Here is a 16,095-nt window from a genome sequence, read left to right as displayed (position 1 = left end):
GCTGTTTGTTCCCTTTGTGTCTTTGGATACTGATTCTGAATGGGAGAGACTACTTCATTTTAATCAGCTGGTGCACTTTTAGTGTTCTTATTTGAAAATATTAAAGCCTGGTACCAAAAGTCAGTTGGTTCTGTAAGGACAGACTGATTTTTTAGTATGTGTTCTGTTGTATGTTCAACAGATGCCATTCTAAGGCCCCATACACACTATTAGATTTTCTGCAGTTTTTTGTCTTCAGATTTACCAAAACCATGTAGTGCAAGGGCCTGCCTGATTGCATACAAACGCTCAAGGTTTGACCTCATATTATGTTTTTAGTAAATTTGAAGACAAATTTCTGCAGAAAATCAAATAGTGTAATGGGGTCCAAGACTGCTGGTTTAGCAGAAAAAAAAACAATGTGTATGCCACCAAAAATGAAATTTCTGTTGCAGTTTGCCTGAAATCTGACTTATATCTTGCAGAGTGCAGTGCAGAATTCTTATCCCAAGCAAGAAACTATAATATGGCTTGTGTATTTTGCTATGTTTTTTCCAAGAAAGTGGAGGTACCCCTTTTAAGTGTTTGCTGTTTTTTGTTTCTGCAGACATTTGGACCCCTTTGGGACATCTGTGAATTATTTGGATGCAGCATTTCGAAATCTCAGAAACCTGGGTATTGTATCTGTGACCTCAACTGATACCGGATCTCTGTATGCCAAAACTGTGCATGTCGCAAAACGCCACTATGGTTGCAACATCATTAGGACAGAATACTTCAAAGAGCTGGCAGTGCGGATTGTCCTGGCTGCTATTGCCAGGTAGCAACAATTAGATGTTTTACTGCTGTACATTGTTTTTCAGAATATGTAATGATATATTTAATGCTTTGTTTTTCATAGGGCGGCTGCTCGCTGTAATAAAGGCATTGAGGTTCTGCTCTCGGTCGCTTTGGAGCATTTTGTTCTTGTGATAGTGCGGGTTCGAAGAGGTCCTTCACTAGCTGATGAGAGTCTAAAAATGATCAGTAATCTTATTCATTGCCATTGGTGTGAAGAAAGAATCTTCCAAAAGGAAGGAACTATGCTTGAAGGTAAGTGATACAGTCTAGAAATCATTTTTCTTTTATTGGTGACCTGAAAGCTCGGTGTACACATATCAAAATGACCAAGCGGAATTTTGATCCATGTATAGCTCTGTCTGTTCAACAAACGCCGGTTGTTATACCGGCTTCTGTCAAACGGTCCTGCTGGAAGACCAGTATTCAATGAGCCACTGCAGCACTGATCAGTGTATTCTAAGAGGAGAAAGCCCTCATGGGGGGGGGGGGGGAATGCCTGCATCCACATTGCTTGTGCGGATGCAGGGATCTGTGAATTTGTTCTTGTTCATTCCCCTGGCTGAATGAAAATAAAATTCTACGTGTATACCCAGTCTAACAGATTTCACATGCTGCTTCACAATCGCATCTTAGGTGCTGACTTGGCTTGTCTGCACTGAAACAATCAATTGTACCAGCAACAGGAATGCCACACACCAAGCAAAATAATCTTCCTTTATTAACCACTTCAGCCCCGGAAGATTTGGCTGCTCAATGACCAGGCCATTTTTTGCGATTCGGCACTGCGTCGTTTTAACTGACAATTGCGCGGTCATGCGACGCTGTAACCAAACAAAATTGACGTCCATTTTTTTCCCCACAAATAGAATTTTCTTTTGGTGGTATTTAATCGCCTCTGCGGTTTTTATTTTTTTGCACTATAAACAAAAGAAGAGCGACAATTTTGAAAAAAACACTATCTTTTACTTTTTACTATAATAAATATCCCACATTTTTTATAAAAAAAAAAAATTTTTTCCTCAGTTTAGGGAGATATGTATTCTTATACATATTTTTGGTAAAAAAAAAAAAAAAAATCGCAATAAGCGTTTGATTGGTTTACGCAAAAGTTATAGCGTCTACAAAATAAGGGATAGATTTATGGCATTTTTATTATTACTATTTTTTTTTTTTACTAGTAATGGCGGCGACCTGCGATTTTATGGGGACTGTGACATTATGGCGGACACAGACACTTTTGACACATTTTTGAAACCATTGACAATTATACAGCGATCAGTGCAATAAAAATGCACTGATTACTGTGTAAATGTCACTGGCAGGGAAGGGGATAACACTAGGGGGGCGATCAAGGGGTTAACTGTGTTCCTTATGTGTGTTTCTAACTGGGGGGGGGGATGGGACTGTCTAGGAGAGAGAGAGATATCGGTGTTCATACATAGTATGAACACAGGATCTGTCTTCTCTCCCCTGAAAGAACCGGGATCTGTGTGTTTACACACACAGATCCCTGTTCTCTCTCTGTCGCGAGCAATCGCAGCAGCCCGGCGGTCATTGGGCCCCCCGGGCTTTTGCATGGGCTCTGGGCACACGCCTCCGCCTGCGCCCCTAGTGGCCAAAAGGCGAAGCTGTGTAAGGTAACGTTGTTTCGCCCAGCCGTGCCATTCTGCCACAGTAAAACTGCGGCGGCTGGTCGGCAAGAGGTTAAAATAGCCAGCAAAAATATGTTCTATTCTGACATGTTTCACACTAGGCAAACCATTTTCTCCAAGCATGACAAAGCCACTATCCATACACCATTATGTAGAGACAATTGTCTCACATAATCTTTAACTTCTTCAGATCCACGCTATAACCGAATGACGGCTACAGCGCGGACCTACTTTGCCGGGAGGGCGTCAGTAGATGTCCTCCCGTGCTCAAGTGGCCTGCGCTCCCCCTGCAGGGCGCGCGCGGCGCGCTCTGTGATCAGCTTTTCTATGAGACTCGGCTGATCGGAGTGAGGGGTCGATCCCGACCCCTTACCACGTGATCAGCTGTCAGCCAGTGACAGCTGATCATGTGATGTAAACAGAGCCGGTAATCGGCTATTTTTTCTCCTCGCGCTGGTAGCGGGAAAGCTGCCTCCAGCTCATCTGTGTCCACCTGTGCCACCTACGAGTGCACAACAGTGCCGCCTACCAGTGCCCTCAGTGCCACCTATCAGTGTCACCAATCAGTGCCTTAACAGTGCTGCCAACCAGTGCCATCTTATCAGTGGCCATCAGTACCGCCTTATCTGTCCCCATCAGTGCCGCCTTATCTGTGCCTTTCAGTGCCGCCTCATCAGCGCATATCAGTGAACGAGAAAAATTACCTGTTTGCATAATTTTATAACAAACTATGAAACGTGATTTTTTTTTTTTTTTTTCAAAAGTCTGGGCAGGAGGGGGGTTTAAGTGCCCAGTAAGCAAGTGGTTAACCACTTCCAACCTGAGAGATGTTTGATTAAATATGTTAATTTGAATTGGGATATAAGCACTTTAACCACTTCAGCTCTGGAAGGTTTTACCCACTTCCTGACCAGGCCATTTTTTGCGATAAGGTACTGCGTTTCTTTAACCACTTCCTGCAAACCGCCATACCCATGCGTCGGTAGGAGGGGGTGGATGTATCGGGGTATACCCCGGTACCGTTTTTAAGAGCGAGCGGTCGACTGTCTGGTGATAACAGGCGATCTCTCTCGGCAGCCGCTCGGCAGTTATCTCAGGCAGTCCCCCCTCCCTCTTCCTGCTGCCTTCCGTCGCTCTTCCTGGGCCTCCTGTCCCACCGTTAGACCCGAGCCACCATCGGCCGGCTAGGCTGAGACCCGAACAATGTAAAATCCCAGAAACTACGCTTTCTGTTTACTCGGCTGCCAATGGCGCCAATTAAAATAAAAAATTACAGTATTCAGAAACGCATATTTTGGCGATCTGAATACTTTGAAGTACAAAGGAAGGATTTTTGGGGTCTTTTAGACCCCCGATCCCTCCATAAAAAGTACCTGTCACTGCCTATTACTGTCACCAAGGGATGTTTACATTCCTTGTGACCGCAATAAAAGTGATAAGATTTTATTTATTTATTTATTTATTTATTTATTTTAAAGGAGACAGTTTAAAAAAAAAAATAGAAATAAAACTTTTTTAAAGCGCCCTGCATACTCGTGCAGCAAAGAAAACGCATACGTAAGTTGCGCCCGCAAATGTAAATGGTGTTCAAGTCACACATGTGAGGTATAGCCACGATCATTGGAGTGTGAACAATAATTCTAGCAAAACACCTTCTCTGTAACTCTAACCTGGTAACCGTTAGAAATTTTTAAATGTCGCCCATGGAGATTTTTAAGTACCGTTGTTTGTCGCCATTCCACGAGTGTGCGCAATTTTCAACCATAACATGTTTGGTATCTATTTACTTGGCGTTACATCCTCTGTCACAATATATACAAAAAAATTGGGCTAACTTTACTGTTTAGTTTTTTTTTTTTTAATTCAGTGAATTGTATTTTTCCAAAAAAGTTGCGTTTCAAAGACCGCTGCGCAAATACCGCGTGACATAAAATATTGCAACGACCACCATTTTATTCTCCAGAGTCTTTGCTAAAAGAAATATATGTTTAGGGGTTCTAAGTAATTTTCTAGCAAAAAATACTGATTTTAATCTGTACACAAGTGCCAAAAATAGGCTTGGTCTTTAACCGCTTGCCGACCAACCGCCGCAGTCATACTGCGGCAGGTTGGCTCCCCTGCGCTAGCCGTCGTAGCTATACGTCGGCTCGCGGGGTCGGGATAGCAGGCATGCCCGCTATGTAAAAATATGTAGAAGAATACATATCAGCCTAAACTGAGGAAAAAAAATAGTTTTTTATATATTTTTGGGGGATATTTATTATAGCAAAAAGTAAAAAATAATGCGTTTTTTTTCAAAATTGACGCTCTTTTTTTTGTTTATAGTGCAACAAATAACCGCAGAGGCGATTAAATACCACCAAAAGAAAGCTCTATTTGTGGGGAAAAAAGGACGTTAATTTTGTTTGGGTACCATGTTGCACGACCGCGCAATTGTCTGTTAAAGCGACGCAGTGCCGAACCACACTGGTCAGGAAGGAGGTAAATCCTTCCGGGGCTGAAGTGGTTTAGTGGTTAGCTGACAATTGCACAGTCAGGTGACGCTGTGCTCAAATAAAATTGATGTCCTTTTTTTTTCCCCCCACAAATAGAACTTTCTTTTGGTGTTATTTGATCACCACTGCGGTTTTTATTTTTTGCGCTATAAACAAAAAAAAGAACGACAATTTTGAATAAAAAACAATGTTTGTTTTTTTTTTTTACTTCATCAGTTTAGGCCAATCTGCATTCTGCTACATATTTTTGGTAAAAAAAAATCCCAATAAGTGTATATTGATTGATTTGTGCAAAAGTGATCAAGTCTTCAAACAATTGGGATAGATTTATGGCTTTTTTTTTTTTTTTTTTATTTATTTTTTTTAGTGTCGGCGATCAGCAATTTTTAGTGGGACTGCGCCATTGCAGCGGACAAATTGGACACTAAGTGACACTTTTTGGGGACCAATGACACCAATACAGTGATCAGTACTAAAGAAATGCACTGTCACAGTATAAATGAAACTGGCAGGGAAGGGGGTTAACACCATGGGCGATCAAAGGGTTAAGTGTGTCCTTGAGAGGTGCTTTCTAACTGTATGGGGGGATACACTGGAGGAAAAGAGAGATCCATGTTTCAGCTTAGCTGAAACAGAAGATCTTTTTTTTGCTCCTTGACAGATCAGCAGTTACATAGGCAGACCGTTGCTCCGTCTCTCCATTGAACGATCGGCGGGTCGTGGCGGCACGCGCAAGCCCCCTACACCGTGTGCACAAAATCACGTACTGAATTTCGCGCAGCTGGGCCACCCTGCCACAGTATATATGCGGTGGGCTGTCCGGAAGCGTTTAACAGAGTATCTCGCAACTGAGTGAGTCCTGAGTGGTCTAAGGATTAAGAATTGCATTCAAACCATTTAGTGATGATGTAAAACAGAAATGGACAGAAACAGTGACAGCATGTTTGATCTTCTGCAAATTATCGGTTCTAAGGCATAATGCAGAAATGGAGAATGTGTGCACCAGGAGATTGCTAAAATCCAGAAAGAAATTGCTATATTTAAAGGGTAACTCCACTTTTGCAGGAAAATAGTAAATAAAAAAAATAATGTAGCATATACAATTGCTATACAAGTCAGATTGTAATTGAATGTTATTAAAAATTACATTTTTGTTACTAATCTAGAGCACTGTAATTTTCTGTAAAATACAATATGGCAACCTGGAGCACCCCCCCAGATGTATATCATTTTTTGCTTGGGTGACTTGGTTTACTGATTTCCCAGAAGTCTATACTAAGATACAAGTCAGATTTTGGGCACCCCCTGTAACAAAAATGTAAATTTTGTTGAGGTACTCCCAAAGGGAAAACATGTCTTAACCACCTCCCACCCAAAGATGTCATGATGTCCAGGACTTTGAGTGGAGATATTTGAATGATGCCTGCAGCTACAGGCATCTTTCAGATATCTTTTTTTTCAGCAGGCGATTCCTGCCAAAGTAAATCATAGCGGCTGCTACGTTCATCGCCATCCCCCAACCCCCCTGCTGCCTTTTGGTGTTTCTCCCGGCTCGCCGTGCGATCGGAGAGCCAGAGTATGAATCTGGTGGCGGCGGTTTACCACAGAGCTGGCTGGGGACCAGATGGTCCCCAGCCAGCTCTATGACCTTCAGAGGCTGAAAGCGACATACATCATAATGTCACTTCTGGCGCCGGCAGATGTAAACACTGCAGTTTTTTTGCTGGAAAGCCTGAGATCTTCTTTTGTTTTTTGTTTTGTTTTTTACCTCTGGTTTTCCAGCATAGAGGAGAGATCTGGGGACTTGTATACCCCAGATCTCTCCATAAAGAGTACCTGTCATGCCCTATTCCTATTACAAGGGATGTTTACTCGATTTTATAGATCTGAAAAAAAAAAATCAGGGCAAGGGGGGATATTGAGTACTTTTTAAAGGGTTATTAAACCCAAAATTAAAAAAAAATATATATTTTGCAGCTTACCAATCATTCAGTGTGGTTGCTGCATTAGTTTTCTTGGCTCTTTTCCCCTTTTTTTTTTATCACCTGGTGATTTGGCCAGTAACATACCTCCTGTATTACTGGGTGTAGGAGCACAGGGGCAACTCTGGACAGCAGCATTTTTAATCTGGGTGGAGGGGAGTGTTAGATGCAATAGCAGATTTAGATGTGCTAACAAACTGAAGCTGAACTCCAGCTAACACTTTAACCACTTCAGCCCCAGAAGGTTTTACCCCCTTCCTGACCAGAGCACTTTTTACAATTTGGCACTGCGTCGCTTTAACTGCTAATTGCGCGGTCATGCAATGCTGTACCCAAACGAAATTTGGGTCCTTTTGTTTCCACAAATAGTTTTCTTTTGATGATATTTGATCACCTCTGCGTTTTTTATTTTTTGCGCTATAAACGGAAAGAGGCCGAAAATTTTGAAAAAAAAATGAAATTTTCTACTTTTTGTTATAAAAAAAAAATCCAATAAACTAAATTTTAGTCATACATTTAGGCCAAAATGTATTCGGCCACATGTCTTTGGTAAAAAAAATGTCAGTAAGCGTATATTTATTGGTTTGTGCAAAAGTTATAGCGTCTACAAACTAGGGTACATTTTCTGGAATTTACACAGCTTTTAGTTTATGACTGCCTATGTCATTTCTTGAGGTGCTAAAATGGCAGGGCAGGGTAAACCCCCCCAAATGACCCCATTTTGGAAAGTAGAAACCCCAAGGAAATTGCTGAGAGGCATGTTGAGCCCATTGAATATTATTTTTTTTTGTCCCAAGTGATTGAATAATGAAAAAAAAAAAATTGCAAAAAGTTGTCACTAAATGATATATTGCTCACACAGGCCTATCCGCATACGGGCCCCCCCCCCCCCCTGAAAACCAAGCACCGCCTTCAGGATTTAAATTTTTGATTTCACTCCTCACTACCTATTACAGTTTTGAAGGCCATAAAATGCCCAGATGGCACAACCCCCCCCCCCCAAATGACCCCATTTTGGAAAGTAGACACCCCAAGCTATTTGCTGAGAGGCATGTTGAGTCCATGGAATATTTTATATTTTGCCACAAGTTGCGGGAAAATGACAAACTTTTTTTTTTTTTTTTTTGCACAAAGTTGTCACTAGATGATATATTGCTCAAACATGCCATGGGCATATGTGGAATTACACCCCAAAATACATTCTGCTGCTTCTCCTGAGTACAGGGATACCACATGTGTGGGACTTTTTGGGAGCCTAACTGCGTACGGGGCCCCGAAAACCAATCACTGCCTTCAGGATTTCTAAGGGCGTAAATTTTTGATTTCACTCCTCACTACCTATCACAGTTTCGAAGGCCATAAAATGCCAAGATGGCACAAACCCCCCCCCCCCCCCCCAAATGACCCCATTTTGGAAACTAGATACCCCAAGCTATTTGCTGAGAGGCATAGTGGGTATTTTACAGCTCTCATTTGTTTTTGAAAATGAAGAAAGAAAAGAAAAATGTATTTTTTTTTTTTCTTTTTTCAATTTTCAAAACTTTGTGACAAAAAGCGCGGTGTGCAAAATACTCACCATACCTCTCAGCAAATAGCTTGGGGTGTCTACTTTCCAAAATAGGGTCATTTGGGGGGAGGTTTGTGCCATCTGGGCATTCCATGGCCTCCGAAACCGTGATAGGCAGTGAGGAGTGAAATCAAAAATTTACACCCTTAGAAAGCCTAAAGGCGGTGCTTGGTTTTTGGGGTCCCATACGCGGCTAGGCTCCCAAAAAGTCTCACACATGTGGTATCCCCGTACTCAGGAGAAGCAACAGAATGTATTTTGGGGTGCAATTCCACATATTCCCATGGCATGTTTGAGCAATATATCATTTAGTGACAACTTTGTGCAAAAAAAAAAAAAAATTTGTCTTTTTCCGCAACTTGTGCCACAATATAAAATATTCCATGGACTCGACATGCCTCTCAGCAAATAGCTTGGGGTGTCTACTTTCCAAAATGGGGTCATTTGGGGGGGGGTTTGAACTGTCCTGGCATTTTATGCTCAACATTTAGAAGCTTATGTCACACATCACCCACTCTTCTAACCACTTGAAGACAAAGCCCTTTCTGACCCTTTCTGATTTGTTTACATGAAAAAATATTTTTTTTTTGCAAGAAATTTACTTTGAACCCCCAAACATTATATATTTTTTTAAAGCAAAAGCCCTACAGATTAAAATGGTGGGTGTTTCATTTTTTTTTTTTTTCACACAGTATTTGTGCAGCGATTTTTCAAACGCATTTTTTGGGGAAAAATTTTAAACACACTATACACACGCACTAAAACACACTATATTGCCCAAATGTTTGATGAAATAAAAAAGATGATCTTAGGCCGAGTACATGGATACCAAACATGACATGCTTTAAAATTAAGCACAAACGTGCAGTGGCGACAAACTACATACATTTTTAAAAGCCATTACAGGTTACCACTTTAGATTTACAGAGGAGATCTACTGCTAAAATTACTTCCCTCGATCTGACCTTCGCGGTGATACCTCACATGCATGGTGCAATTGCTGTTTACGTTTGACGCCAGACCAACGCTTGCGTTCACCTTTGCGCAAGAGCAGGGGGGACAGGGGTGCTTTTTTTTTTTTTTTTTTTTTTCTTTATCTTTTTTTTTTGCTTTTTTATCTTATTTTTAAACAGTTCCTTTCATATTTTTTTTTTATCATTTTTATTATGTCAGGGAATGTAAATATCCCCTATGATAGCAATAGGTAGTGACAGGTACTCTTTAAAAAAAAAAAAATGGGGTCTATTAGACCCTAGATCTCTCCTCTGCCCTCAAAGCATCTGACCACACCAAGATCAGTGTGATAAAATGCTTTCCCAATTTCCCAATGGCGCTGTTTACATCTGGCGAAATCTAAGTCATGAAATGCTTGTAGCTTCCGGTTTCTTAGGCCATAGAGATGATTGGAGCCATTCTGGTCTCTGATCAGCTCTATGGTCAGCTGGCTGAATCACCGGCTGCATTCTCAGGTTCCCTGTTGGGACAGGAGAGCCACAGAAAAACATGGAAGACGGGGGGGGGGGGGGGGGCATTTCCTCCCACTGCTTGTAAAAGCAGTCTGGAGGCTAATTAGCCACTAGGATTGCTTTTACATGAAAGCCGACTGCTGGCTGAAAGAATGATACCAAGATGATACCTAAACCTGCAGTCATCATTCTGGTATAACCACTCAGTCCAGCAACATACCAGTACGTCGCTGGCCCTTGTTGGGCATATATTGTAATTTTTTTTTTTTTTTTTTTTTTATGCAGCCTGTGGGCTGAACAAAAAAAAGAGATTTATCGGTGGGTATGCCCACCATTAGAATACCTCCCTTCATCCACCCACTTCTAATGATGGGCATACATGCACCGTTTATATATGCCGAAGCATGGGGCATCTGCCCCAAAAGTTAGGAGCAAATCGCTCCTCCGCCCCTGCTGCTCCCATGCTTCGGCATGTCTCACCTCCGACAGCGCTGGAGTCACAGCTTTATGTATCATGGAGCAAACGCTGTTGCTGTCAAGATAAATAAATCCGCGCTGCAGCTGAATGGCGTACCTAAAAACAAAAAAATGGTTAACAATAAAACACAGTAAACCGTAAAGTATAAAAAATTGCATACCTGAAAAGCAAACATGATAAAACATAATAACAATAAAACATTGCAGAATAGAATACAGTAAAAAAGAGCAGAACAATAGAGAGAGAGAACAATAAAACAACTGTTTTTGTTTTTTTTAGTTTATATATTTTTTTGTTTTTTACTTTTTTTTTTTTTTTTTTTCCACTTTTTTTTGTAACTGTAACTTTTATAACTGTAACCGGTTCCAGGTTCGGGTCTCTCAAAATGCGATGGCATCTTGGGAGACCCTGTGAAAGTGTGCCTAGTCTGTGCAATGCTGTACCCTACGCTAATACTCAACTAGTGTATGGTAGTGTTCAAAACATTCACCAATGCAAAGACCAGGATTGTCAGGACAGGAGGGACAATAATAGCAGGTGTCACGCCTATATCCGCGCTTGCTGCAGACACAACATCTTTTTTGGGGGGTTCGTTGGGTAGGGGTACTCGGGAGGACATAAAGAAAATGCCTCTCATGCAGCCGACTGCATTTGGTTGGGGATGTGAATGGGGGAAGTACGGGTGCTGCAGAAGTGGTGGGTTCCCAATTAGGATTGGCGAATGCAGCAGGGAGGGCACTATGGGCACGACGGGCCTGTATTTGTCTTCTTCTTGGTGGCAGCGGGACACTACTTGTGCTTGCCACCTCACCAGCTTGAACTGCACTTATGGGACTCGCCACGTCACCAAGTGTTACTGCAGTGCTAGTTTGACTACGACTGGGGTGTACTAGGCCGCGGGTGCTTGCCAGTTCACCAGAAGGGAAAGCGGCGCTAGTACTGCTCTGCTCCATACGAGGGACCAGCGGTTCCTGCACAACAACAGCAGAAGAAGATTGGAGTCAGGTACGCCTGACCTTGGCAGGGACCACAACTCCGTCGTCAGAGCTATCTGTCATGGAGCCGCTGTCGTCTACAGAATCATATTCTGGCCCTGTATCTGACAGATGAGTGACTTCCTCTTCACTATCTGTCATGCTCAGAAACACGTAGGCCTCTTCACTACTGTACCTTCGATTTGCCATTTTGGGCTCTAAATTTAGTGGTACACTAGTGAGACTCACAGGTAAAAAAGCTCCTGACTGTTAGCAATTGATTCAAACGCTACCAAAAAGCTGTTAGCGATCGCAGGGATCAGGCCTGACTGCGAACGCTGCAGTTATGTGTTTAGTGTTTTGTAAGTGACAGTGATCGATGGATACTGCACTTGGGTGGGCTGGGCTGGGCCGGGCGGAGGGGCAAAACGCAGGTGCTAGCAGGTATCTGGGCTGATCCCGCTAACACTGCGTTTTTGGGAACCCTAAACTGCTGGGGATGCTAGTATAGATCTGATCAGATCAGAATTTGATCCGTTCAGATACTATATCACTAAGGGAGGTGTATTCTGCGTGCGTGGGTGTTTAGCGGTACTGGCACTAACCTGACGCTGCCTGGGGCGACGCAGACCCTATCTGACCCTAAAAACCTTACTTGTATCACCCGCCGGGTGATTAGGGGGTTAAACCTTTATTAGGTAATAAACGGCGGGTGCCCTGACACTATAATAAACAAACTAACCAGCGTCACCCGTAACAGTTCTACGGTGATCACTGGTGAAAGGGTTAACTAGGGGGCAATCAGGGGGTTAAAACCTTTTATTAGGTAGTATATGGGGTCCCTGACGCTATAAAACACTGACGGCGAACCTAAATACTTACCTCCATAACTAGCGTCACCTGTGACACTAATACAGCGATCAGAAAAACGATTGCTTAGTGACACTGGCGACGGGGGGTGATCAAGGGGTTAAAACTTTGTTAGGGGGGTACCCTAGATTTAAAGGGGCCTAACACTAACTGCCCTACCACTTATAACTGTCACAAATGACACCAATGCAATAATCAGAAAAAAAAAAAAACTGCTATTGGTGTCACTGTGACAGGGGGTGCAGGGGGGTGACCGGGGGGTGAAATGTGTGCCTAGAGTGTTCTACTGTAATGTGTAGTGTTGGTGCACTTACTTGGATGTCTTCTCTCCTCGGCGCCGGAACAAAAAGACCGACACGAGGAGAGATGACACCACTTCCTCTGCCGCTGTTTACATTACAGCAGCAGAGAAAGATTTTCATTCGTTGGGAGCGATCGCGAGGGGGTGGCCACGAGTGGGTGGCCTCCCCCTCAGCATTGATCGCTACCCTAACGATGCCGTCTGCTTCGGGCATCGGGGGGGCGCGATGCATCCCCCGCCCGCGGGAGGCGAATCACGTACCAGGTACGTGACTTTTCCTGCCCGTGCCATTCTGCCGCAGTATATCTGCGTTAGGCGGTCGGCAAGTGGTTAAAGGCAGTTATAGCAAAGCATTTTTTTACTTTCGGGATAATGGCTTTACATATATAAAAGCTGAATATTGTAAGCACCCCTGTTACTGCTATATCTGCAGAACAGCTTGTTCTGTTGAGCAGACTTACTGGCAGGATCACCAGGTGATAATAAATTAGGGGGGTTTACAGACAGAGAAAAAACCCAAACCTTTTAAGGTGTGTTGGTGGGTTTTTTTTTTTTTTCCTGCCTGTAAATTTTCCTGCCACTAAATTCCTGAAGATGCCTATAGTGTGTATGGACACACAGTCTAACATGAAGGAGAGTTAACAGGCAGAGAAAAGTAAAAGCTCAAACACATGTAGGAGCCGCTTCTTTGAGCTACAGGGTGCATGAGGCCTAAGACAGCTGAAATGATCAGTTGGGTAACACATGGTTAAAAAAAAAAAAAAAAAAAAACGCCAAATATTTCATTGACAAACACAATTTGAAAAGAACCTCTTTTAATTTACAAAGCATAGAGAAGATTGTGAAAACAGTAAGAGGTAAAGATGCATTTTATAAGCTCTGCAGGATAGAGTTGGATTTTTACACTAAACACTGGGATTCCAGATGGTATGAACTTTGAATAGGTTGTTGCTCACTACTATGCATTAGATTACTCCCTCCTGCACAGCTGGGTATTGGGGAGAAACAAAATATTTTATTTCCTGTATACCGTATTTATCGGCTATAACACGCACTTTTTCCTCCTTTAAAATCAGGGAAAAATTGTGGGTGCGTGTTATACGCCGATCCCTGCTGTCTCTGAGGGGAAGGAGGGAACGAGCGCCGCTGAAATAGACCGAGCCGAGTGTATTGTGTACTCGACTCCGCTCACAGTCACGCCCAGTCCTACCTCCTAGCCTTTATGTCCCGCCATTGGACCGGTGTTGCGTCCATCATAGGAGCCGGGCCAAGGGGCTGGACTGCGAGACGAGCACAGGACTTTAATTTAAAGGATCGTGCTGCATTTTTGGACAAGGCTGCAGATGAACACTGATAAGACTTCCCTCCTAAAAGTTTTTTTCTCTTTTAAACTTCCCTCCTAAACTTGGGGTGCGTGTTATATGCCGGCACGTGTTATACGGCGATAAATACGGTAAGTTGTATGTTGATCATAAAGTTTCATGATGTTTTTGGTAGCCTGTATGAACAGCTTATAGTAGTGCTCTGAAACTGAGCAAATTGCATTTGTAATGTGTATTCCCATTTTTTTAATTTATTTTTTATTTCTGTATTCAACTTTTTTATGATGCGGCACAATATACTTTCCAGTGCAAATGCTGTGATTATTTACTTTGTAAGATTTTTTTTTTTTTAGATATGTTTATATTGCACAGTGAAATTGAACATGCAAACTGTTGGTGCTATATAAATCCTGTATAATAATAATAAAGGGATTCATGATCATATAGAGTTAATGTTCCTATATAATGGCGTATGGGTACAGCCTTTGTCATTCTTTGAGAAAGCAATGTGCCTAGCTCGAAACATGTCTGAATGGACCTTGTTACTGCTGACTTTTTTAATAAAGGAAGATTATTTTGCATCTTGGTGTGCACCATTCCTGTTACGGGTACAGTTGGTTAAAAAAAAAAGATAATTTATTTTTACTGTGGGCTATACCCCTACCCTGAGCTCTCACACTCTCTTTTTTTTTTTTTTTTTTTTTTTTTTTTAGGTATCTTTTAGAGGTAAATTTTAGTAGCCCTTCTGGTCTTGGCTTTAGCTATTGTTATTTTCTTGTCCTTTTTTATTTTCACTAATAATTAAAGGATAAGATCACATTTAAAAAAAAATAAAACTACATGCACTTTTTTGCAGGTAAAAAAAAATTTGCATTTATTTATTTCACTTAGGAGTCTGCAGATCATTGCACCTGTGATTAGCAGATCGTACTTTACATAGTAGGGCTCCTGCAGACTTTCAGTACTGCTGTCTCCCATGCGTGAACTACGAGACTGCTCACCAACGCCCTTGCAGTTCATTGAGAACTACAAACCGGTGGCAGACAGGACTTGTAGTTCATTAAATCACAGATTTCTGTCAATTATTGACGCGTCTTTGTGGGTGGAGCCCCGTACAGCCATACTGTTTTTAAATTGTGACAGTGGGTGAGGGGAGAGGATCCCCCGCCTGCTGTCACAGTGGGAGATTGGGGGGGGGGGGGGTTGCTTAGTAAATCTGTTACATGTTACACCCTGAATACAAGTGTAACATGTTACTAAAGGTGAACTTCTCTTTTAAATAGCTTTCTTGATAGTCACCTAATACTATAATAGACAACAGCATTTCCTTCCCTGTTGCACGTCTCTACCCTCATCTGCAGAATCTTTTTGTAGAGTGATGTTGGACTCTTAAAAACAAGATCAGTCATGAGCAAACAAATTTAGCCATTAAAGTGATTGTAAGGGTTCATTTTTTTTTTTTTTTTAATAACAAACATGTCATACTTACCTCCACTGTGCAGCTAATTTTGCACAGAGTGGCCCCAAACCTAGTCTTCTGGGGTCCTCCGATGGCTCTCGCGGCTCCTCCCCACATCAGATAACCCCCTAGGAGAAGCGCTCTCCCGAGGGGGTTGCCTTGCGGGCGCGCTCCCGAGTCCAGCATTTGCGTCCATAGACAAGAATGCCGGACTCGGCTCCACCTCCAGGGCATGGAGCCGAGGATGCATTAAGGTGAAAAAACACAAGGGTTTACAACCCCTTTAACGAAAACGTGTAGACTGTTAAAGTGGAAGTCCACCCTAACGCTTAAATCAATCCCCTGCAATCATTAAAGTGGTTGTTAACCCAATTCTAATAAATTGTATTATCCACTCTGTATTATAATAACATGTGTCCCTGTGTAATGTAAAATGTATCCGCTGATCTGTACCTGTATAAGCTGCACTCAGTTGACTTGTCAGCTCCCTTGTTTCTCTGGCTCACAGCTGCAGTGGGGGGGTCCGAGCCATCCCGCTGATGTCAGCCGGACAGGAGGGGGAGAGAGGAGAAAGAGCACGCTGACAATCAGCTGAGCTCCAGGAGCCGTGTTTATACAGATACAAATCGATGGAGTTTTTACATTACACAGGGACACATGTTATTATGATACAGAGTGGATAATACAATTTATTAGCAGATATGTGAGGT

The 16,095-nt window shown here is 42.4% G+C and overlaps 1 protein-coding gene across 3 annotated transcripts in view; it reads left to right on the top strand.

Annotated features, from left to right (window-relative positions):
- TRMT1L (tRNA methyltransferase 1L) overlaps positions 1-16,095 on the top strand; it is a 322,764-nt gene that overhangs the window by 133,378 nt on the left and 173,291 nt on the right. For all 3 annotated transcript variants that reach the window (XM_073608381.1, XM_073608380.1, XM_073608378.1), the window contains 2 exons: positions 587-799; positions 881-1,071. In XM_073608381.1, the coding sequence (XP_073464482.1) occupies positions 587-799; positions 881-1,071 (404 nt within the window). The remainder of the gene's footprint in view (positions 1-586; positions 800-880; positions 1,072-16,095) is intronic.

This window comes from Aquarana catesbeiana, linkage group LG12 (genome assembly GCF_042186555.1).
Source record: "Aquarana catesbeiana isolate 2022-GZ linkage group LG12, ASM4218655v1, whole genome shotgun sequence".
NCBI lineage: Eukaryota > Metazoa > Chordata > Amphibia > Anura > Ranidae > Aquarana > Aquarana catesbeiana.
This window is presented reverse-complemented; position numbering and strand designations above follow the sequence as displayed.